At 46.9% G+C, this 25,165-nt stretch overlaps 1 protein-coding gene across 5 annotated transcripts in view; it reads right to left on the minus strand.

Annotated features, from left to right (window-relative positions):
* Nucleotides 1-25,165, minus strand: part of LOC102939288 (pleckstrin homology domain interacting protein) — a 309,900-nt gene that overhangs the window by 27,433 nt on the left and 257,302 nt on the right. For all 5 annotated transcript variants that reach the window (XM_037894360.2, XM_037894359.2, XM_037894361.2 and 2 more), the window contains one exon: nucleotides 4,542-4,667. In XM_037894360.2, the coding sequence (XP_037750288.1) occupies nucleotides 4,542-4,667 (126 nt within the window). The remainder of the gene's footprint in view (nucleotides 1-4,541; nucleotides 4,668-25,165) is intronic.

Genomic DNA, 25,165 nt, shown 5'->3' on the forward strand with positions numbered 1-25,165 from the left:
ACTAAAACAATACAAGCTATTATTAAACCAAAATAAGAATGTCCACGTGGTGTTTTGCCCTAGCTTAGCTAAATCAGTTTTTAAAAAAGGTATCTTTAGTTAAACCAGGGCAACTTTTGTGTTTAGATGTTATTCAACAAAAAAGCATGTAGGAACAATGGATTAAAAAAAATAAGAAATACATGGAATGCTACCAAAAAACCTCCCAATCCTAAAAGTACACAGATTTACCGTTTTGGGATATTTTATTGCTTCTTTACTATGTAGCTTAAAACACTGACTTATAAACTGGAATTAATTTACACATCACCTTTACTATTTTGAAAACAAAATAAACAGAAACATTGATGTTTCCAGGCAAGTTGCTACACATGTGCAATAACTTTAAAATATTTGAGGCTCTTCACTACAGAGCATACATCCTGCGTCAAAGTCACAAATGATAAGTTTCAGTGACTCCAGTAAATACATATACATTGAGGCAATATTAAGAAATGCATATCAAACAGTGGTTCTCAAACGTCATTGCACTGTGACCCCCTTCTGACAACAAAAATTACTACAGGACTCCAGGAGGTGGGGACTGAAGCCTGAGCCGACCTGAGCCCTGCCGCCCCAGGTGGGAGGGCCATAGCTGAAGCCCTAGGGCTTCAGCCTCAAGCAGGGAGCCTGTAACCTGAGTCCCACTGCTCAGGGCTGAAGACAATGCCTGAGTTTCGCTGCCCAGGGCTGAAGCTCCCAGGCTTGGGCTTCAGCCCTGGGTGGTGGGGCTTGGGCTTCAGCCCTGGGCCCAGCAAGTCTAACACCAGCCCTGGTGACCCCATTAAAACGGGGTCCCGACCCACTTTGGGATCCCAACCCATAGTTTGAGAACTGCTGCGCTAGATCATCTCCTTATGAGCCAATTATGGCTTACTAGATAAATAAATCTGTAGATGTTTTCTTTTCAAATTATTTAAATATGCATTTGCTAATCAACATTCTGTGATATAGCTCATAAGTATTATTTGCCCACTCTCAGCTAATTAATACAGATTTGAACATATATGATGACTTTGTCAAACAAATATAGAACCGCTGCAGCTTTTCTGAACTTTCCTTGAAACAATTCTGTTTTGAAGATCAACAGGAAGGGTAAGATTGAGAAGAAAAACTGTCATACGAGAGCCCTGTGTTCTAATGATTTAATATGATAATTGATGCTTATAAAAAGTAGGACTAGATCCCTATCTAATGGAAGACCTTCATTTGTTTATTTTTTCCCAAAGAATTATGGAGGAGCAGTAGTGATGTTATTGTTAACACTGTATTCTATATTATATTTAAAGCTGGAATTCAACCTTATTGTGTATGTAAAGCACAATGTGTCTGCCCCAAAGTTTCAGCGCATAATCTGAATAAAGCCTCAATTTTCTGGGAATTTTCAAGTAAATCTGTTCATTAATTTGAGTGCAACCAGTTGCAAGTGAGCCTTAAGACAATTCACATTCTGAGTCTCTCAATTTTTTGGGCCTCTCCAGTTTCAACCACATACTGTTCAAAGTCAAAAATGAATGCATAGTGAAAGTCTGGGGGTCTCTCTGAGGTTATGCAATTATTTTATTAATAAAAGAAAAAAATTAATTGTGTTATTCATAACCAAATCCTTATGCCCAGCAGTTAACAGATGGAGAACATGAAGTATATTTGCTATCTCCATTCTCTGATGAGGTATGTATAAGCCTTTTTGAACACCTTAAGAAAGGAATACAACACTCCCTTTTGTCATACATCTCCAGCAATGTTCCCTGCATCTGCAAATGGTACATGGGGAACGGCTTTTGCTAATGTAGAGGCATTTGTGTTGTATTGGAAAAGAGGTTCTTTGACAAAGACCAGTAATTTTGTCAATGACCAGGATTCTCTGTAAAACCATTCAGGCCTGAACCAGCTTGGATGCCAGCTTTTCTATACTGTCCTCCCAAAACATGAGTTTGTGTGACTTTCCAGAACTGTACAGAAGGGATAGATGGAGAAAGGGAAAAGAGAGAAGCCTGGCCTGTTTCTGGTAGTAATGGCAGTGAATTTGGAAGGCTGGTACTGCTAGTCGGGTAGAGTTAAGATTGTGTAGTGGTTATTCTAGTAATGAGGGGTGGTGTCTCTGTGGATGGAGGAATAGCGGGTATATACTGCTGATGTCTTAAAACAATTTCCTTGCTTTTGTGTTAGGAATATTACGTATATTATATTTAACTGATACACAACATAGAATGTGTGTGTATTAATAAGTCTTGTGTCAGGGAGAGGAGATGCAGGTGCTTTGGGTACTGGGGGCGTCAACACTAGCAGCATCTCAGTTTTGTGTGAGAGAAATACCTTCCTCCCTGCCAGGAGAGAGGGGATCCTACTACCCCTTACTGGTATCCGAAGATTTATTTTGCGGAACTCCCACTGCAGAGTACCTGGTCACTGCCCCAACCCCAATCCTCTCCTTTCGGCTGTGGGGAGCCTGGTATGTGCAGGGTGGGAAGACTCTGTGCTGTGACTGTAGAAGTGGCAGCTCCTCTCCCAAATGGAGGCAGCTGCCACCCTAGCGCTGGGAGGGAGTGATGAGCCCCCACAGTTACAGAAGCAGAGGCCTGGAAAGCGGACTTAGTAGCAGAGAGCAAGCAGTGAGTGAGCAACTACATGTAACTGAATGAAGAACAAGAGGGACTGAGTGGAACCAATCCCAGCAAGAAAAAAAAAAAAAAACCTGACCAAAACAAGACATGCTACTACACACGCTTCTCTGTCTGGGGAGAGGATGAGAGAACAAACAACACATGACAGATATGTAGTCATGTTGCTTAATGTACTACTAGAAGGCGCTCATATACTATGGTGGTAGGCATGGTATAAGAACCTATCCAAAACAGAAAAAGGGATGGTTATTACATGATATCAAGCTGAAGGGTTTGGGGCAAGCGCCTCTCGCCCCCAAGATACTGGTTTGGCGTCAACTACATGTACTTGTATTGCCATTGCTGGCCAAATTAAAATGTTTGCACCTCTGCAGGACTCCCCTCACAAAGGGTAGGTGGGATTACAGACAATATCTTTTACTGAAATTTTTACAGGATCTTGTTCTTGAGCTCCCATTTTGCTTCTTTTGTGCAAGAGGCTTATGGAGGTAGTTTTACCTAGTGGACGCTTTAATTCACTAGTGCTATCAGGGACCTGCCTTGCCCCCAGTTTGAGCTCTTTGGTTGAGTATGGGTATGTCTACACTGCAATTAAAAGCCTGTGGATGGCCCAAGTCAGCTGGCTTGGGCTCAGGCTAAGGGCTGTTTAACTACAGTATAGACATGTACCCTGTGTGTGGCTCCTAACAACGAACAAGAACTGGGTAAACATTTCTGTGATTTCAGCACCAGACAGCTCTTATACAATGTGTCTAAGGACTTGTCTACACAAACATTTAATTGGTGACAAGCTGGGATGTAAATCTACTTAGCACTTCCCTGCTGCACACTAATTGTTCGTGTGGACCCTGCTGCCGCACACTAAAAATTCTCTAATGCTCTTTGATCTACTCCCTCAATAGAATGAGGTAGAATGACTAAATAGGTCTGATCGAGATGGCATGGTATATTAATAAATTGTTAAACAAATAAAATGCTGACAAAGACTCTTATTCCTATTCTCTACTGAATTTTAGTATGATACTGGAAGGGCCCATCTGGTCTAAGAGGCCATGACTGCGCTACTGAAAAATCACTCCCTTACCTTTTTGTTTTAAACTTCCCATTTACTTTTTTTCCACTGGAGAAAGGAGTGGAGGGGGAAGAAAATAAATTGAAAGTAGGTTTTTACATCAAAAATTCTCAAAATATTTTATTTAAAATTATAATCAAAAATGAAAAGTTTTGCAAACCACACACATTTTTCAATTTTTCATGAAACACAATTACCATTTTCCAGCTAGCTCTAGTTACACCAAATGGGAAGGTTTTAGAATGAAATTCCTACAAGTATTGTATTATTAGCTCCATGTTTTAATACTGTGTTCAAGAGATTGTTTTCGTATCTGTGCCCTGTACAAACCACTAAATCTATCACTTGTCAGAAAGCTCATGTAGGAAATGAAAAATCAGACTATATATCATAATTAATTTAATATTGAAATTTCCCTTTCAAGAGTAATTGGTACACTTCTGCTTTTAGAAAGTTTCAAATATTTCTTGATACTCTATATAAATACTTACTAGGGAAAAAACCTTAGGATGTTAATGTCCAGATTCAATTTCTAATTTGTCATTATTCAATTCCTTGTTTCTGAAATGTTTTGTTTTATAAACTCCAGTGCATTAAACTGAATCCTATTTTGCAGTAACTGACATAATGTTCTTTACACAGCCTTTGAGTTTCCCCTCTCCCTTTCTAAACATAAATGTTTTGCACTTCTGACCTTCTGTAGAGTAGATGGCAGGCTCACATTAACATGCAAAATTAGCTACTAGTCACTTTTTATCTATTGTTAGAAAACAAAACAAAAATATTAGATCTGTTCATCAACTCACTTTATGAAGTGTAGCAGAAGATCTGTAACGAATTTTGCAGATTTAACAATAGGGCTTCCTGGTTCATTGAACGTGCGTGTATTATGTTCTATGTACCGAACTTCCCACATAAGTGAAGAAAGCCGCCTTTGTGGGGAAGGAAAAAAACAAACATAGAAGACATTGAACAGTTACATATTATAATATCTAGGTTAAAATTTTAAAAGAAGTCTCCCATATCTTCCTTCAAGCAGTTTAAAAAGGAATAACAGCCAAAAATTACATTTCTTGGTTAGAGCAAGAAATCATATACTCTTATAAAGCTCTCTACCTGGACAACAGCAGGCAGCTTTCTCTTGCTTCCGGCTCCTACATGTGTGTCTGGTGTACACGGAGAGGGTATGTGGCTGGTGAGTGAAAGGGGCGGGGGGGAGAGTTTTGAGACCCTCACCACTAGTCAATCAGAAGATGGCTCAGAGGAATGTACTTCCCATGCTTCCCAGACAATTCAGCTGGCTACCTACAGCTCTTCTCTGTTGCCCAGGCCTGGTCCTTGTCCTCCTAAAGCAGATGGGTAAGGGGGACAAAATTTTTCCTCTGATAGGCAGAGTCCTAGAGCAACAGCTAGAATTCTCTCCCTTACCCCTTAGAGTAGTTCTGATGAATACAGCCCCCCAGTTACAGAACAGTAGTCCCTGCCTGCATCACAACACAAGTAAAAGCATTTTAAAAAACGGATGCAACTATTACTATGTTCCATGTTGTGTGATTGTCAAAAAATGAGGACACCCCCCATTTCAAACTAAATTCATTCTTAAGAGTGGTATGGAAATTGAGAGTAGGCCCAACTTTCCATTTATTTTGCAATTGCAAAGCACTATGGAAGAAATTTCTAAGAAGCATGTCCTAACCTTTTCTCCCCCCTAATAATTATGAAACCAGACAGAGTGAACTGGAAGACCAATTAATATATTCTACTGGGTGCATATGCACACCAAGACTACGTAACTGTGCTTTCTGTGAACATGGTACTCAATTCCACAATGTGTAAAAATAAAGTGAAGGAAGATAGGCTCTTCCTTACATAGTGGTAATATGCTAGGCTTAAGTTTAACAGTCTCTTGTTTCCAAAGGCTAATGACATGTCCCAAGTAAAATTTAATGGCAAATTATTAGAGACTTCACCAGGGGAGATGCAGTTATCCCAGGGACCTGTGAGGACTATCAAAGGTCTGACAGCCACATGTGCCTTAAGCCAGCCTTCCCAAGGCCACTTCCTACCACTGCACGATTGCCCAAAATTCACCATCTGTGGCAAGGAAACGTGCAGGGGATCAGCTCATTGCTTGGTAGCTCCTTGTGGCTGTGCATGGTGTGATAGCTCCCTCTTCCTTAGGGTGGCAGCTGCCTCCTCCTGTTGCTTGGCCCTCAGCCAGCTCACTTCCAGGTCTCTCCTCTGCTGGGATAGTCCATAAACAAAACTAGGTGACTTAACACAAACAAACTGAGTCTATACAAGAGAGAGAGGAATGCCTCCCTCTAGGGGTGTATCTGAAGTAGGTCCTCCCTTCTATCAGGGAGGGACCTTTGGGCAGTTGTTGTAGGGCGACATCTTGCCTTCCCTCAGCTCTTCTCAGGACCTGCGAATTGCAGATTTGCGCTCTTCTCTTGTCTGCCCCCAAATGAGCTATTCTGCTTCCTTTAAACTCCCCCTCTAGTCTGTGCATCGCTTGCAGGTGTGGCAGGGTGGAGCTGGCTGAGCCCAGACCAGCTCCTTAATCCCTTGTTGACCAGTGTGGGGTTTGCATACCCCATCACACTGCCTTACATGTATCTAGTATGGGTATCTCACTCAGAGATGAAGCTGAAGTAGCTTGCTCCTGGTGGAATGAGCCTTTACCCCTTCTGGTGGGGGGATGCCAGCTAGTTGGTAACAGAGTAATACAACGCAAGATCCATTTCAAAAGCCTATGCATCAATATAGGTTGACCTCTATCATTCCTCTATGGAAAAAAATAGTTTAGGTGTCTTTGTAATGTCCCTTGTTCTCTGCAGATAAAAGGCCAAAGCTCTCCGGATGTCCAGAGATTGCAGTCCTCTCTCCTCTTCCAAGGCACGTGGTTTAGGAAAAAATACAGGGGAGTGGATGACCTGACTCATATGAAACTCGAAAACTACCTTAGGTATGAATCTGGAGTGGGGGGACCTTTTCTTTACAGAAAGTACTATATGGTGGGCCCACCATAGAATCATAGAATATCAGAGTTGGAAGGGACCTCAGGAGGTCACCTAGTTCAACCCCCTGCTCAAAGCAGGACCAATCCCCAATTAAATCATCCCAGCCAGGGCTTTGTCAAGCCTGACCTTAAAAACTTCCAAGGAAGGAGATTCTACCACCTCCCTAGGTAACACATTCCAATGTTTCACCACCCTCTTGGTGAAAAAGTTTTTCCTAATATCCAACCTAAACCTCCCCCACTGCAACTTGAGACCATTACTCCTTGTCCTGCCCTCTTCTACCACTGAGAATAGTCTAGAACCATCCTCTCTGGAACCACCTCTCAGGTAGCTGAAAGTAGCTATCAAATCCCCCCTCATTCTTCTCTTCTGCAGACTAAACAATCCCAGTTCCCTCAGCCTCTCCTCATAAGTCATGTGTTCCAGACCCCTAATCATTTTTGTTGCCCTTCGCTGGACTCTCTCCAATTTATCCACGTCCTTCTTGTAGCGTGGGGCCCAAAACTGGACACAGTACTCCAGATGAGGCCTCACCAATGTCGAATAGAGGGGAACGATCACGTCCCTCGATCTGTTCGCTATGCCCCTACTTATACATCCCAAAATGCCATTGGCCTTCTTGGCAACAAGGGCACACTGCTGACTCATATCCAGCTTCTCGTCCACTATCACCCCTAGGTCCTTTTCCGCAGGACTGCTGCCTAGCCATTCGGTCCCTAGTCTGTAGCGGTGCATTGGGTTCTTCCGTCCTAAGTGCAGGACCCTGCACTTATCCTTATTGAATCTCATCAGATTTCTTTTGGCCCAATCCTCCAATTTGTCTAGATCCGTCTGTATCCTATCCCTGGATTAGATTAGGATTAGAGGGGACTGCAAGGTTCAGCAAGTCTAACCCCCTGCCAAGATGCAGGATTTGTTATGTCTAAAACATCCAAGCCAGATGACTTATGGCCATAAGCGCTCCCAGTTCTCTGACTCTTCTGGACATTATGGCTATCAGAAAGGCCACCTTAATGGACAGATGGATCATAGAGCATGGAGCCAGCGGCTCAAAGGGAGTCTCAGTGAGAGACAACTGAACAAAACTGAGGACCCACTGTGGTGCGGACTTCATCACTGCTGGAAAGGATCTGAGAATTCCCTTAAAAAAATCTAGTTGTGATGGTATGTGAAAAATCATATAGTTATCCACTGGAGCAGGGGTGGTCAACCTGTGACTCCGGAGCCACATGTGGCTCTTCAGAAGTTAATATGCAGCTCCTTGCATAGGCACAGACTCTGGGGCTGGAGCTACAGGCGCCAACTTTCCAATGTGCAAGGGGGTGCTCACTGCTCAACCCCTGGCTCTGACACAGGTCCTGCCCCCACTCCACCCCTTCCCCTGAGCTTGCTGTGCCCTCGCTCCTCCGCTCCCACCCCCAGAGCCTCCTGCACGCCACAAAACAGCTGATCGGGAGGTGCAGGGAGGGAGGGAGAGGTGCTGATCGGCAGGGCTGCCGGTGGGTGGGAAGTGCTGGGCGCGGGGGGAGCTGATGGGAGGCCTGCTGATGTATTACTGTGGCTCTTTGGCAATGTACATTGGTAAATTCTGGCTCCTTCTTAGGCTCAGGTTGGCCACCCCTGCACTAGAGGATGGAAAGCACTGATTGCTGCTAAATACACCTACAGGAAATTGAATGCAAGACCCAAAGGCTTAAGGGTAAAGAGATAATTCTAATATATCAAGGATTCCGACAGAGTCCAGAGACAAATTGTGTTGATGAACCCAAACTGAGGAAAGCTTCCAATTAGCTGAGGAACAGCTTCTCGTAGAATCTCTTCCACTTTGGTTAAAGATGGATTGCCCTCTTGGAATATGAGCGTTCTATCCCTGATGCCGATCCAAATACCAGGCTCTGAACTGCAGTGGCCCTGGACTGTGACCTTGCCCCTGTGCTGTGTTAGAAGGTCTGGCAATGTGCGGATGTTCATGGTTGGCTCTACCGAAAGCTTCCTTACATCAGTGAAGCGGACCTGTCTTGGCCAGTTGGGTGCAATGGAGTAAATATGCCGATGCAGACCTCTCTGTGCCGATGTAGCACTTCTAGTGTAGCTCTGTCCTCCATCTCAGCAGAGCTCAGAGGAAAAAATGTGGTATCAAAGGAACTAGAGAGAAAGCATATCCCATGCGGCCCTTCCACAACATGAGGGCATCTCCCAATAAGTCTTTCCCAGGGATGCTCTGGAGAAATACTGAGGAAACTTCCTGTTCACGTGAGAGGCGAAAAGGTCTCAGGCTGGCATTACCCACTGAGCAAACATGTCACTGATAACCAAATCATGACTCTGATTCGTGATTTGTGGAAAAACATCTGCTCAGGCAGTCTGCTAGGGAATTTTGCATCCCTAGTCAGTATGGTGTTGATGGAGTTATGTGATATGATGCACAAAGAGAGAGATCTCATTCCCCCTTGCTTCTTTATATAAGATATTGCTGCATATTGTCCAATGTTATCTGAAAGTGTTTGGATTGGATGAGTCATGGGAGGAAGGCATTGCAGGCTCAATGGACCACACTGAGTTCTAGTAAGCTGATATGCATTCTAGACTGATGGAGGTTCAGACGACCTGTACCATATGATCTCCCAGGTGTACACTGTGACTCAAAAGGGAGGCACCAGTAATGACGGTTGCTTCAGGTGTTGGTGTATCCACCAGACAAGAGAGCCTGGTAACATGAGTGGAATTGGGACCTTGTTTATGGCTTCTAGGCATTGTAGATGTAGCCTGGCAAACGGTGTCACAAATGCGCATGAAGTCATGTGGCCAAGGAGGGAAAGGCAAGTTCTGACTGATGATCTAACAGAGATCTGGTGCATGAGAATGCTTGTGGCCTGAAACCTTTTGAGAGGTAGATACGCTCTTGTGTAGTTGAGTCTAATGTCACCCTTATGAAGTCTATGCACCTCATGTGGGCCAACATGGATTTTGCGTGATTGATGCAGACACCTAAGGAAGGTAAAAGATTGAGCAGAACACAGATTACCCTGTGGACCTCCTTTTAGGAGTTATAGGATCATAGAAGATTAGGGTTGGAAGAGACCTCAGGAGGTCATCTAATCCAACCCCCTGCTCTAAGCAGGATCAACCCCAACTAAATCATCCCAGACAGGGATTTGTAAAGCTGGGCCTTAAAAACTCTAAGGATGGAGATTCCACCACCTCCATTGTAACCCATTCCAGTGCTTCACTACCCTCCTAGTGAAATAGTTTTTCCTAATATCCAACCTAGACCTCCACCACTGCAACTTGTGACCACTGCTCCTTGTTCTGTCATCTGCCACCACTGAGAATAGCGTAGCTCCATCCTTTTTGGAACCTGCCTTCAGATAGTTGAAGGCTGCTCTCAAATCCCCCCTCATTCTTCTTTTCTGCAGACTAAATAAGCCCAGTTCCCTCAGCCTCTCCTCATAAGTCATGTGCCCCAGCCCTCTAATCATTTTTGTTGCCCTCCGCTGGACTCTCTCCAATTTGTCCACATCCTTTCTGTAGTGGGGGGCCCAAAACTGGACGCAATACTACAGCTGTGGCTTCACCAGTGCCGAATAGAGGGGAATAATCACTTCCCTCCATCTGCTGGCAGTGGCTCCTACTAATGCAGCCCAATATGCCGTTAGTCTTGTTGGCAACAAGGGCACACTGTTGACTCATATCCAGCTTCTCGTCCACTGTAATCCCCAGGTCCTGTTGTACAGAACTGCCGCCTAGCCAGTCGGTCCCCAGCCTGTAGCAGTGCATGGGATTCTTCCGTCCTAAGAGCAGGACTCTACACTTGTCCTTGCTGAACCTCATCAGATTTCTTTTGGCCCAATCCTCCAATTTGTCTAAGTCACTCTGGACCTTATCCCTACCCTCCAGCGTATCTACTTCTCCCCCCAGCTTAGAGTCATCTGCGAACTTGTTGAGGGTGCAATCCATCACATCATCCAGATCATTAATGAAGATGTTGAACAAAACTGGTCCCAGGACTGACCCCTGGGGCACTCTGCTTGATACCAGCTGCCAACTAGACACTGAGCCGTTGATCACTACCCGTTGAGCCTGACGATCTAGCCAGCTTTCTATCCATCTTATAGTCCATTCATCCAACCCATACTTCTTTAACTTGCTGACAAGAATACTGTGGGAGACTGTATCAAAAGCTTTGATAAAGTCAAGGTAAATCATGTCCACTGTTTCCCCCATAGCCACAGAGACAGTTATCTCATCATAGAAGGCAATCAGGTTGGCCAGGCATGATTTGCCCTTGGTGAATCCATGTTGACTGTTCCTGATTACCTTCCTCTCCTCCAAGTGCTTCAAAATGGTGAGGCTGACAGGTCTGTAGTTCCCCAGATTCCCCTTCTTCCCTTTTTAAAGTTGCCTCTGAGAAGCCAGTCACTGAGGTATGAGAAGACTGTAAATCCTTCTCTTTTCATCCCAGCAGCCATAACTGAGAAAATGTTGTAAACACCCCGGGTGCTGCACCCAGACCAAAGGGGAGGACTCTGAATTGTTAATGGTCGTGATCAAAGAGGAACCCAAGGAAACTCCTGTGAACTGGATGAATATCTATATGAAAATATGCATCTTTCACATCGAGAGCCGTGAACCATTTGTCCTCCTCTAATGAGATAATTATCGATGCCAAGGAGATCATGTGGAATTTTAGATTTTGAATAAACTTAACTGACATAGACTGAGAACTGGCCTCCATTATTCTTGGGAATCCGAAGTAACAGGAATAGAATCCCTTCCCATGGTATTGAGATGGAACTTTTTCTATGGCTCCCCTGAGGTGCAGGGAGTTCACTTCCTGTTGTAAAATCCCTGAAGAAGAACTGGGAAGGAAATGTCAGTAATTGGAATAGTCACCATGGATAACCTCTAATGCGATTTGTTTGTCGTTTGGGATGTCCAGTTTTTGACTAATTGAGGAAGGCGGCCTCCAAACACCTAAATAGGAGACAGGAAAGGCACCAATAAAGGGACACAGGTCTAAACAGTCCCATCAAAAGAAACTTTTCCCCTGGGGATTAGGGCATGAAACAGCAGTGGATGTTGCCAAGGCTGGATTCCTGAATCTATACACCATCTGTCTCTTGTATGGTGGCTCCTAAGGACTTAATGATAAACGGGCTGAAAAGTTGGTTTTGACATATATACCTGTCTATGATGCTTCCTCTTGGGAACAGGGGTATAAATGCTTAGCAAGTAAAGCATTGTTTCTGAATCTTTGAGGGAGTGGAGAAACTCATCTGTTTTCTCAAGGAATAGGTTGTGTGACAAAGTTCCTCCTCTACCTTGGTAGGTCTTCCGCTTATTGGCGGATTTGCTCGCCTCGGAGATTCACGGCAGCCCTCAGTTTGGCCATTTTTGTGAACCCACAGTACAGGTCAACTCCTCCTGTGTCCGATCAGGAGTTGGGCGGTTTGGGGGGAACCCGGGCTCACCCTCTACTCCGGGTTCCAGCCCAGGGCCCCGTGGAATGCAGCTGTCTAGAGTGCCCCCTGGAACAGCTGTGCGACAGCTACAACTCCCTGGGCTACTTCCCCATGGCCTGCTCCCAACACCTTCTTTATCCTCACCATAGGACCTTCTTCCTGGTGTCTGATAGTTCTTGTACTCCTCAGTCCTCCAACAGTATGCGCTCTCACTCCCATCTCCTAGTGCCTCTTGTTCCCAGCTCCTTACACGTGCACCACAAACTGAAGTGAGCTCCTTTTTTTAAATCCAGGTGCCCTGATTAGCCTGATTTAATTGATTCTAGCGGCTTCTTGATTGGCTGCAGGTGTTCTAATCAGCCTGTCTGTCTTAATTGTCTCCAGAAGGTTCCTGATTTTTCTGGAACCTTCCCTGTTACCTTACCCTGGGAAAAGGGACCTACTTAACCTGGGGCTAATATATCTGCCTTCTATCACTCTCCGGTAGCCATCTGACCCTGTCACATATCCCCCGCCTCTGCTCAACAACATGGGGTTGGGCAACTTGGGATGTCAGGCAGTGTACCCGTGACAAGCCATCTGCATTGCCATGGTGGCTTCCAGCCCAGTGTTGTATGGTGAATTGGAAAGGTTGTAGGGACAGGAACCATCTGGTCACCCTTGCGTTCTTCTCTTTATTTCGCTGCATCCACTGGAGGGGTGCATGGTCGGTCACAAGGGAAAACTGTTGTCCCAGTAGGTGTTAATGAAGTGTTTCCATGGCCCATTTCATAGCAAGGCACTCTCTTTCAACTACGGCATACTTCTGCTCTCTCGGGAGGAGTTTCCCGCTGAGGTAGAGGATTGGGTGTTCTTCATCTCCGACCATCTGCGATAGGACAGCTCCCAATCCTACTTCAGATGCATCTGTCTGTAAAATGAATTCTTTGTTGAAGTCTCGGGCTATAAGCACAGGGTTACTGCAGAGGGCTGTCCATAGATCCATGAATGCTTTCTCTGTGGCATCTGTCCACTTCACCATGTCCGGACCCCGGGCTTTTATCAGATCTGTCAGGGGACTCGCTCTGGTAGCAAAATGGGGAATAAATCGTCGGTAGTACCCCACCACACCCAGGAATGCCCGGACTTGCTTTTTCCGATTCGGCCAGAGTCAATTTTGGATAGCCTCTAGTTTGTTTAGTTGGGGCTTGACCATACCCCTTCCTACAATGTAGCCAAGGTATTTAGCCTCGGCTAGCCCTATAGCACACTTGGCTGGGTTGGCTGTGAGGCCAGCCTGTCTTAGTGTGTTCAGAACCGCTTCCACCTTTTCCAAGTGGGTTTCCCAGTCGGAGGTGTGAATAATCACATCATCCAGGTATGCCGCTGCATAACTGGTATGGGGTCATAGGAGCTTGTCCATAAGATGCTGGAAGGTGGCAGGTGCCCCATGCAGTCCAAAAGGAAGAACAGTATATTCAATCAGACTCTCTGGGATAGAGAATGCCGTTTTTTCTTTTGTATCTTTGGCAAGGGGAATCTGCCAGTATCCCTTCGTTAAATCAAGGGTGGTCAAAAATCGGGTGTTGCCCAGGCGGTCAACTAACTCATCGATACGGGGTATGCATCGAATTTGGATATCTTATTCAGCCGGTGAAAGTCATTACAAAACCTAGTGGTGCCATCAGGTTTGGGCACCAACACAATCGGGCTTGACCACTGACTATGGGACTCTTCGATGACTCCCAGCTCCAACATCCTTTTTACCTCTGCCTTGATCTCCTCCCTTTTTGCCACTGGGACCTGATAGGGCCTTAAAGTTACCTTTGTCCCAAGGTCTGTGATAATGTGGTGATTTGTTTCGGTGGTCCGACCTGGTTTGGTTGAAAACACGTCCTGGTATCGGCTGATCATCTCAGTTACCTCCTTCTTCTGGTTTGGTGTCAGATCAGTGGATATCCTGATCTGCTCCTGCATGTTATTTCCCTGGATTGGGGTCTCTTGGGCCACTACATACGCCTCTCATTGGTGACAAGGCTTTAAGAGGTTAATGTGATAAATTTGCTCTTGTTTCCGGCATCCTGGCTGCCGCAACTTGTAGGTTACTTCCCCTACGGGTTCAACCACCTCATAGGGCCCCTGCCATTGGGCCAAAAGCTTGCTTTCTGCCATGGGTACCAACACCAACACCTGATCCCCTGGTTGGAACTGTCGGACTTTTGCCTGGCAATTGTAATGGGTTTGCTGAGCCTCCTGCACCTTTTCCAAATGTTCCCGTACAACAGGGGTGACCCGGGCTATCCGTTCTCGCATCTGCAACACACAGTCAATTATATTTCTCCCCTCATTGGGTTCCTCTTCCCAGATTTCTTTCACGATATCTAGTATGCCACAGGGGTGGCGCCGTATAATAACTCAAAGGGGAAAAACCCAGTTGAGGCCTGAGGTACCTCCCGGATTGCAAACATAAGGTAGGGTAGTAGGGTGTCCTAATCCTTCCTGTCCCGATTTACCACTTTCCTTATCATTGCCTTGAGGGTTCAGTTAAACCTTTCTACCAGCCCATTGGTCTGCGGATGATAGACTGAGTTCTCAGGGTATGGATATGGAGCAGCGTACAGAGGTCCTTCACTAGCTTTGACGTAAATGGGGTACCTTGGTCTGTTAATATCTCCTTTCGTAGCCCCACTCGGGCAAAGATCCCCACCAACTCTTTAGCTATCATTTTAGAGGCTGTGTTCCACAGGGGGATGGCTTCTGGGTAGCGAGTAGCATAATCCAGAACGACAAGTATATATTGGTGGCCCCGGGCTGTCTTCTCCAGGGGTCCCACTAGGTCCATGGCTATTCGCTCAAAGGGGACCTCTATGATGGGAAGGCATACTAAAGGTGTCCTCAAGTGGGGACGGGGACTGTGCAGCTGACACTCTGGGCAGGACGCACAGTACCTCCTCACTTCTTCATGTACTCTGGGCCAGAAGAATCATCGCAGGACCTGTGCCAGGGTCTTCTCTACCCCCAAATGTCCCCCAAAAACATGAATATGGGCCAGACTTAATACAGCATTCTGGTGTTTTTGAGGTACTAGGATCTGCTCTACCTTCTGCCCTGTACTGGTGCGACCCGGTATAAGAGATTCTTCTTCATTATGAAGTAGGGTCCTGGTCCCTGGGTTTTCCCTTCCACAGGGACCCCATCTATTTCGGTCATCTCCTTCCTAATGTTGTCGTACCTTGGGTCTTCAGCCTGCTCCCGTCCAAAATTTCCTCTCCCGGGGCTAATCTGCCCAAGATCTGGGGGGCCAGTCTCTGTTGCGTCTACTGGTTCAGAGGCGTTAGGCTGTGGGTCAGACTCGGGTGCTTCTCCCTCCTGGGTGGCCTCCTTTTCAGTTGCTCGGGTCCACCTACCTATGAGAGGGACCCTCTGGCTTTGGGTCAGTATTCGGGTTCCCAAGGCCTTAGCTGCCCTCCTTTCCCTTTTCGACTTCCTACCCTGTCTGGGAGTGGAGAACAAATCTGGGGATATTTCAGAGAAGATTGGGGGTTGACAGTCTACTGTGGATGCCTCACTAACTTCAGGGTTTCCCCCTTTCTCCAATTCCCCTACTGGGAATAAGTCTCCAAACCCTGGGAAGTCCCTCCCTACGAGCACTGGGTGTGGGAGTTTAGGGACTACACCTGCTGCTACCTCAGTAGTGTTCCTCTGAATCTCGATTTTTACTGGGATGGTGGGGTAATAACCAACTGTCCCATGGACGCATGTTATCCCCGTACGCTTAGCCCTCAGCAGCTGACTACGCTTCACGAGCTTCCCCGAGACAAGCGTGATAGCACTCCCCGAATCAACCAGTACCGTGGTCTCTACCCCATTTAGCTTCACTGGTCTGGTGTACATATGTGGGGTTAGTGAGACCCCCCACAAGGGGGGTTAGTGAGACCCCCCACAAGGTGGATTAGGGAGCATGGGTCTGTCCAGTTCCCCAGGTTACACTGCATAGGCTCCTCGGCATTGGGACACTGTCCAGCTATGTGTCCCCTCTCCCCGCAAGCGTAACATCTGTATGGAGCCCTATGCATTCCCCAGTCTCTTGGTTTGGGCAGTCTAACATCACGATCCTCTTCCCCCTCAGTGCTCCGACTCTTTGTGGCTTCTGGTGGGCCTTCAGCCCCTCTCTTTTTCCACCTGGGCTCTCCTGGTGGCCCAGTCACCCGAGCTCTAGGGCTTGGTGCTGCTAGTTTAAGCTGGGGTGCTTCTTCCTTTACTGGTCAGGTCAGCTCCCTCGCCGTCCTTCGCCTCTCTACCAGTGCGACAACCTCGTTGTAGGTGGAGGGTTAGTGCTGGCTTACCCAGGGTGAAGGTCTGGTGGTAATCCTCTCATGTACCCGTCGATGACAAGAACCTCTAGTATCTCCTCCACACTCCGGGACTCAGTTCATAACCACTTTCGTGCGAGATGGATGAGGTCATATAATTGGGACCGCAGGGTTTTGTTTTCCTGGTACCTCCACTCATGATATCGCTGGGCCCGCACTGCGGTCGTTACCCCAGATCTGGCCAGGATCTCTGCTTTCAGCTGGGGAAGTCTGCCGTAGCCTCTTCAGGCAAATCATAGTAGGCCTTCTGGGCCTCCCCACACAGGAATGGGGCGAGGATGCGAGACCACTGATCTCGAGGCCAGGCCTCCCGTAGGGCTGTCCTCTCAAAGGCCAGGAGATATGCCTCTACATCATCCTCCCCCGTCATTTTCTGCAGGCAATTCTGGCCCGTATGATCCACGTCCCATCATGGCCATGGTTCATCTCCATAAGGACCTTCACTTGATTTACCAGTTCCCGCAACATAGCAAGGTCTTGTGCGGCCTGGTCCATCAGCAGGTGATTAGTCTCTTGCTGCAGCCGCACTGCCTCCTGTTGGGTGGCTGCCTGAACACGGGTAGCCTCCTGCTGGACAGCCATGGCTTGTAGTGCCCGCACTACCTCCTCCAATGTGGTGAGGGGAAAAAAAAAACCCTCTTTTTTTTTTTAAAAAAAAGTAACACCACCACCCTTCTTCCGCCAGGCTGTGCACACCAAATCCCACCCCTGACACCATTGTGACAAAGTTCCTCCTCTACCTTGGTGGGTCTTCAACTTATTGGTGGATTTGCTCACCTCGGAGATTCACGGCAGCCCTCAGTTTGGCCATTTTTGTAAACCCACAGTACAGGTCAACTCCTCCTGTGTCTGACCAGGAGTTGGGAGGTTTGGGGGAACCCAGGCCTGCACTCCAGTCTGGGTTCCAGCCCAGGGCCCTGTGGAATGCAGCTGTCTAGAGTGCCTTCTGGAACAGCTGTGCAACAGCTACAACTCCCTGGACTACTTAGAATCATAGAATATCAGGGTTGGAAGGGACCTCAGGAGGTCATCTAGTCCAACCCCCTGCTCAAAGCAGGACCAATCCCCAATCAAATCATCCCAGCCAAGGCTTTGTCAAGCCTGACCTTAAAAACTTCCAAGGAAGGAGATTCTACCACCTCCCTAGGTAACGCATTCCAGTGTTTCACCACCCTCCTAGTGAAAAAGTTTTTCCTAATATCCAACCTAAACCTCCCCCACTGCAACTTGAGACCATTACTCCTTATCCTGTCCTCTTCTACCACTGAGAATAGTCTAGAACCATCCTCTCTGGAACCACCTCTCAGGTAGTTGAAAGCAGCTATCAAATCCCCCCTCATTCTTCTCTTCTGCAGACTAAACAGTCCCAGTTCCCTCAGCCTCTCCTCATAAGTCATGTGTTCCAGTCCCCTAATCATTTTTGTTGCCCTTCGCTGGACTCTCTCCAATTTCTCCACATCCTTCTTGTAGTGTGGGGCCCAAAACTGGACACAGTACTCCAGATGAGGCCTCACCAATGTCGAATAGAGGGGAACGATCACGTTTTTGTAAACCCACAATCTCTCGCTATGCCCCTACTTATACATCCCAAAATGCCATTGGCCTTCTTGGCAACAAGGGCACACTGCTGACTCATATCCAGCTTCTCGTCCACTATCACCCCTAGGTCCTTTTCTGCAGAACTGCTGCCTAGCCATTCGGTCCCTAGTCTGTAGCTGTGCATTGGGTTCGTCCGTCCTAAGTGCAGGACCCTGCACTTATCCTTATTGAACCTCATCAGGTTTCTTTTGGCCCAAAAAACCAGCATATAACCTCTGGTGGCCTAAGATTTCCCATAGAATCATAGAATATCAGGGTTGGAAGGGACTTCAGGAGGTCATCTAGTCCAACCCTCTGCTCAAAGCAGGACCAATCCCTAATTTTTGCCCCAGATCCCTAAATGGCCCACTCAAGGATTGAACTCACAACCCTGGGTTTAGCAGGCCAATGCTCAAACCACTGAGCTATCCCTTCCATCTCCCATGGCCTCCTCTCAACATCATCTTTATTCTCACCACCCTCCTCCTGGTGTCTGAAATGCTTGTACTCCTCAGTTCTCCAGCTGTACGCCTTCTCACTCTCAGCTCCTCGTGCCTCTTGCTCCCAGCTCCTCACAAACGCACCACAAACTGAAGTGAGCTCCTTTTTAAACCCAGGTACCCTGATTTGCCTGCCTTAATTGATTCTAGAAAGTTCCTGATTATTCTGGAAACTTCCCTCTTACCTTACCCAGGGAAAAGGGACCTACTTAACCTGGGGCTAATATATCTGCCTTCTATCACTCTTCTGTAGCCATCTGTCCCGACCCTGTCACAATTTAGTATCGAAGGGCAGATCTTGGATGGCACTCTGCACCTCTCTAGGGAAACCTGAGGATCGCAAACACGAGTCTCTCCTAATGACAATGGCCGTAACCATGCCCTTCAATGTGGTATTTGCTGAGTCCACTACAGATTGGAGGGAAGTTTTGGCCACCGATTTGCCTGCATCCACTAAGGCCTGGAAATAGGCTCTATCCTCCTCAGAGAGCTTGTCCTTAAACTCTAGAAATCTAGTATAATTGATCAAACCATATTTGTCCAAGAGGACCTGATAATTAGAGATCCTGAACTGCAGGGAGGCAGAAGGTCGAGTCTCATGTGTCCCTTATCAGGAGTAGCAGCATTTGGATGCTGTTGCGTAGACTGCTCAGTAGCCACCTCACCACCAGGGAGTTTGGCGAAGGGTGAGAGAACCAGAACTCTCCCCCTTGGATGGGACAAAATAGCACTTCTCAGCCCTCTTAGGAGTGGGAGCACAAGAAGCAGGAGTGTGCTAAACTACCTTTGCTGGGTCCGTGACGGCCTTGTTGATGAGAAGGGCCACTCTACTGGGACCAGAGGGCTGCAGTGTGACTAGTAAGCTTTGCTGGGACTCCTGAATTTCCTCCAGCTAGATTTGTATCTCTGCTGCCACCTTGTGCATGAGATTTTGGTATTGTTTAAACTCATCTGGTGGAGACAGAGAAGATAGAGTGACCAATTCATCCGGTGATGATGCTGACATTGCTCCCAGAACCGTTGGATCTGGCTCACCTTCCTTCTCTGAATACTCATATGGGGTTAGTTGCATGTGGCCAGGCGATGGCAAGCAGGACTCAAGCACTGATTCTGGGTGTCTGAGGTAGGGCTCCCACAGTCCACAATATTGCCAGTAAGGTGGATCCACCAGCAGAAGGGACCCCACAGCATAGGGTACCATGTGTCCCGTGCCAATTGTGTTGGACTGGAGGCTGGAATCCTGACCTTCTAGGGCTTCTGTCCAGGGTCGCCTCTCTTCGGTGCCTCAGAGGCTCCTGGGGAGCCTCCAACTCATTGGAAGAGAAGGCTGGATCCCTAACTACCCATGGGACCGACAGTACCAATGGCTATGCTTCAAGGCCGGCAGGTGGAATAGGGGAATGACTGTCTCCTTGTGACAAACTCCTCCTCCAGTGTAACCATGTCCTGGAATATAGACGGACCCAATAAGAATGGTGAATGCAGAGAAGGGAGAGCAAAAATGTCTTCTGGGGAGACATATGTCTCTGACTGTCTGGGAATATGAGAGTCCAGTGGTTGAGCTGAAGCCTCTCTGGTCACCCTGGCTGTTGGCTCTCTCTGAGGCCGCATTGATATTGGTACTGAAGTAGATGGAAGCACCAGGAGCTGTCTGTCTCACGTATTCACCACCGGAGCTGGTGTCAGAACTGTTGGATCTGTACCCTTGCGCACCTCCTTATCTTGTCAAGAAGATTTAAGCAGGTATAAGACTTTAGCACTCGTGTGCACTGGCTCTCCCAACTCTGATGAGGTTGGGGAGGGATCCCTTCTTTTTGGGATAGACTTAGACACAAATGAGTTGGCCGTATGTCTATGAGAATGTCCTTTACTATCCTGTGAAGCCTTCTCTTTCGGCTTAAGAGACTTAGCCTCTGTTCCCGAGCTTGTTCTTGGAGAAGTGCTGCCCACTTGTTGTGGCTGATGTACGGGTAGGGGTCTGCAGCCCGGAGTGGATTGGGGCTTCACTACCTTCTCCATGAGGTGTTTTTTGAGTCTCAGTTCCCAACCCTCAGGAGTTCTAGGGGGAAAAGAGCAACAGATGCTGCAGTTGGCAGAAATGTGAGCCTCACCCAGGCAACAGAGATAGCGTTGATGTTTGTTGCTCACAGAAAAGGAGAGAGGGCAGGAAACACACTTTTTGAACCCTGGGATCGTAAGCATAACCCCAGACTTCTCAAGGGAAAACTACTAAAAACTAACTACAAACAATTCTTACAGGAATAACACAGTAAAAAGAAGCTGAGGACACTGCAGATTCTGACTCAGGGCATGCTGCAGTCTGAACTGGAGAAGCATTCGCCCATAAAGCCCTATATGCCCTCGGTTGAGAGCATGAGGAGAGCTACAGTGCAAGTGCAGGCCAATGGACACTGATTGCAAAAAATTCTGGACTTAAGTACATGGTGTGCATGCGTATCTATGTGTGGAATACACATTGGGAACATCAGTCAAAGAAGAAAATCTTGTTACCCCTTCAGGGTTTGCCAACACCATGGACAAATCTAGTAAAAATAGGATTTACTTAACAATGTATATACAGTGATGTTGTACCAGTGTTGGTACCAGGGTACTAGAGAGACAGGATGGGTGAGGTAATATGTGGAGGTTGCTGACCTGTAACTGGAGGTTCTTTGAGGTGTGTGGTCCCTATCTGTATTTCAACATGTGGATGCACATGCACACCATGCACTTGAGTCTGAAAATATTTCTTAGCAGTGTCCGTTGACCCACATGTGTATCTGTGTCCCCTCATTCTCCCTGCTGAGGGTATAATAGATAGTACGGGTCCACGCATCTCCAGTCTCCCTGTTACCATTTTAGAATGTAGTCTAAAGCAGAGAGGATGGAGGGCAGGTAGTGGAATACAGATAAGGACTGCACATCTCGAAGAACTTCCAATTACAGGTAATTAACCTCCTCCTCTGCTTCGAGAGATGGTCCCCATGCGTATTCCACACGTGGGTGATTTGCGAGCAGCCATCAGTGTGGATGTGGGTGCGAGGACACTAATGGAAGCGTGGTCCTCAGAACGGGTTGGCCAACTGCTGCTTGTGTGATGGCATAGTGTGTTGTGAAGGTGTGAACGGAGCGCCCGGTGGCTGTACGACAGAAGTCTTGCCAGGACACATCTGCTAGTGAGGCCGATATGGTGGCCTGTGCTCACGTAGACTCTATCAAGTGAGGGTACACCAGATTGGTTGTAGCATTCTTGGATGCACCCCGAGACTCATTTGGAGATTCGTTAGGAAGAGAAGGCTTGACCCTTCGACCGTTCGGCAATGGCCATGCAGAGCTTCGGCGATGCGCGAAAGGACTGAGTCCTGTGAAGGTAGAAAGCCAATGCATGATGGACACTGAGGGAGTGTAGGACCCTTTCAGTGTGGGAGGTGTGCAGTTTGGGTAGAAAATAGGTAGATTGATGCACTGGTTCAGGTGGAATGCCTACACGATCTTTGGGAAAATTCTGCATGGAGTCCCAGGGACACCTTGTCCTTTTGGAATGTGGTGTAAGGGGGATTTGCCATCATAGCTGCCAGCTCACTGACCCCCCTGGCTGAAGTTATGGCTACCAGGAATGTCACTTTCATTGAGAGGTGGGAGAGAGAGCATGTTGCCAACAGTTTAAAGGATGGTTTTGTGAAAGCGGGAGGATGAGATTAAGGTCCTATATGGGTGTGGGCTTCAGTACTGGTGGGAAGGTATTGAGTAAACCCTTCATGAAGCAGACGGTGGTGGGGTGAGTAAAGACGAAGGTGCTGTCAACAGGGGGAAGAAAGGTACTGACTGCTGCACCCATTCAGAGTTGAGGGGCTGTAGGACATTTTGAGGGTGAGAAGGTAGTTCAGGACAACTGGTATAAATACTATGTTCAGTGAGTGATGGTGAGCCCATAGCATAAAGCATCTCTATTTCGCTTGGTAGAATGCCCTGGTGGATTCTCTCCTACTTTGAGTAAGGATTCGCCGCACCAGGGTGGAGCATGCCCGGTCTACCCTTGACACCCATCCAAATACCAGGCCATGAGGTGAAGAGAATTCAGTTTGGGATGCCCGAGTCTCCCCCGATCTTGTGAGAGTAGATCTGGGAGTGTGCAAAGGCAGATCCGTGTGTGGGTGGAGAGTCAAAGGAGGTCCATGAACCAGAACTGACGACGCTACGAGTAGTACTGTGACTCTGTCTCGGCAAATCTTGCATAGCACTTGCGGAAGAAAGGGAATGGGAGGGAAGGCATAGCGAAGGTCTCCGCTCCAGGGGAGGAGGAGAGCATCACCATGCAAGTCCTCCCTTATTGCCCCTCTGGAACAAAAGGGGGCAGTTTCCTGTTCTCAGACGTGGTAAAGAGGTTCCATTAAGTGATGCTCCAGAGCTTGAAGAAGTGTGTAGTGTGTAGTGTGGTGCCGTGTAGCTCTCACTCGTGACTGATGTAGAGTGCCTAGCTGAGTTAGTCAGCTTGGGAGTTCTAGGTGCCTGGGAGGTACATGGCTTGAAGAATTATGTGGTGTTTGATGCACCAGTTCCAGAGGTGTACGGACTTGGAGCTGAGGGAGAGAGACTTGGTACCGCTCTGCTTGTTGACATACACGACTGCTGTGATGTTGTTGGGAAGGAGTTGAATGTGGAAGGATTGGACAAGTGAGAGAAGGGCTGGACATACAAAATGGACCGCCCAGAGCTCTAGCACGTTTATGTCCATTCTGGCCTCCCTTGACCATCCAGGGACCCTGCGCTGTGTGGTGGTCCAGGTGGGCTCCCCAACCTGTAAGGGAGGCATCTGTCGTAATGGTGATTTGTGGTATGAGAGTGGCGAAGGGGCTGCTGCTTAAGACCTTGGAAGGATCGGTCCATCATGCAAGGTAAGATAGCATGGACTGGGGAAGGACAACTCTGGTCTGCATATGGTCCATGCTGGGTCTGTAGATGGAAAGAAGCCACACCTGAAGCCAATGCATGTGGAGATGTGCATTAGGTGTCACATAGGTCTAGGCAGCCATATGGCTGAGGGGAGAGAGACAGCGGTGGACTGTGGTACAGGGTCTGCGATACAGGTCCGTGATGACAGATGTCAGTATTGCGAAGCAGTCTGCTGGGAGGAAAGTCCTGGCTGCAACGGAGTTGAGATGCAGTCCGATAAAGTGCATTCTCTGTGTAGGTGTCAGCACCAACTTGTCCTTGTTGATGCAGATACCCAGAGACGTCAGCAGCGTGCGAAGGGCAAGGATCACAGAGGTGACTTCCCGCTATGAGAGACCCATGAGGATCCAGTCATCAAGATGGGGTACACTGTGTATCTGAGGCAGTGCATTTGGGCAACCCTCCCTAGAGGGAGGGGAGAGGAACAAAACAAATCCTCTCAACCACTAATCTAATCTAATTTACGAACTAAACTGAACTAAACTAGCAATCAGGAAAAATTCTTTTAGCTGAGGCACACTTGAGGCAGACACACTCAGGGTCTGTCTCAGACCAAGGCAGTTGAGAAGGAACTGAGGGTGGTTCTCTTGCACAGACCTATATAGCCTTGATGTCGGTATGGGAGGTAAGGGACCCATGTGCAGGCCGAATGGACACTGCTATCGAAGGTTTCTGATCAAAAGCACATGGGGTGCACATGCACCTGAAGTGGAGCATCTATAGGGACATTACTTGAAGAAGAACCAAATCTTCAGTTTGCATAAAATTCCTAGGGCAGATAAATATTGTCTTATGATTAATACTATTTTTAAAAATTAGACATATGTCTTGGAACATATTATCTTAGAACAGAACAGTATATGTGTATTTGGCAATTTTAGTAAATAATTTCTAATTTCGAAATAGCATTTCAGTAAACTTTCCAGTAAAAATACCCAGAGAAAGAAAGAGAGAAATGGGCTGGGAAGAGAGAGAAGCAAGAAAGAGAAAAAGTAAATATCTGTGTTCAAAAGCCTCTGCTGTCCGTTTTCTCTGACAATGAAAAAACAGTTTTATATTAGAATGACATCCTAGTAATGTATGAATATGAAAGGAGCACTACATATTAATCTTCAGATTCAGCCCAAGTAGCAAAACAACATGCCATATGCACGGGGGGGAGGGAGTAAATTCTCAAAGCAAATATCTTCTGTAAATCAAGAGAAGGAGTCTTCCACAAAGTATTTTAATAGAACAATTACTTCATCTCAGATAATTAAATACTGAATATTAAAGACAATTTGCCGAACACAGCAGTCATTTAGGAAAAGAGATGAAAACTGTGCTAACAAGTTAAAACAAAATTCAAAAAATTGTCTGCAACTACAATGAAATGGTGTCCTAATTCAATAAGACTTTTATAAAGGGACTTAAACTGCCAAGCCAACAGTTTCTCTTAAATGCGCAAATAAATTTGTTAGTCTCTAAGGTGCCACAAGTACTCCTTTTCTTTTTGCGAATACAGACTAACACGGCTGCTACTTTGAAACCTGTCTTAAAAGTACATGTTATGTGCAGACTCT

This window comes from Chelonia mydas, chromosome 3, assembly GCF_015237465.2.
Source record: "Chelonia mydas isolate rCheMyd1 chromosome 3, rCheMyd1.pri.v2, whole genome shotgun sequence".
NCBI classification, from domain to species: domain Eukaryota; kingdom Metazoa; phylum Chordata; order Testudines; family Cheloniidae; genus Chelonia; species Chelonia mydas.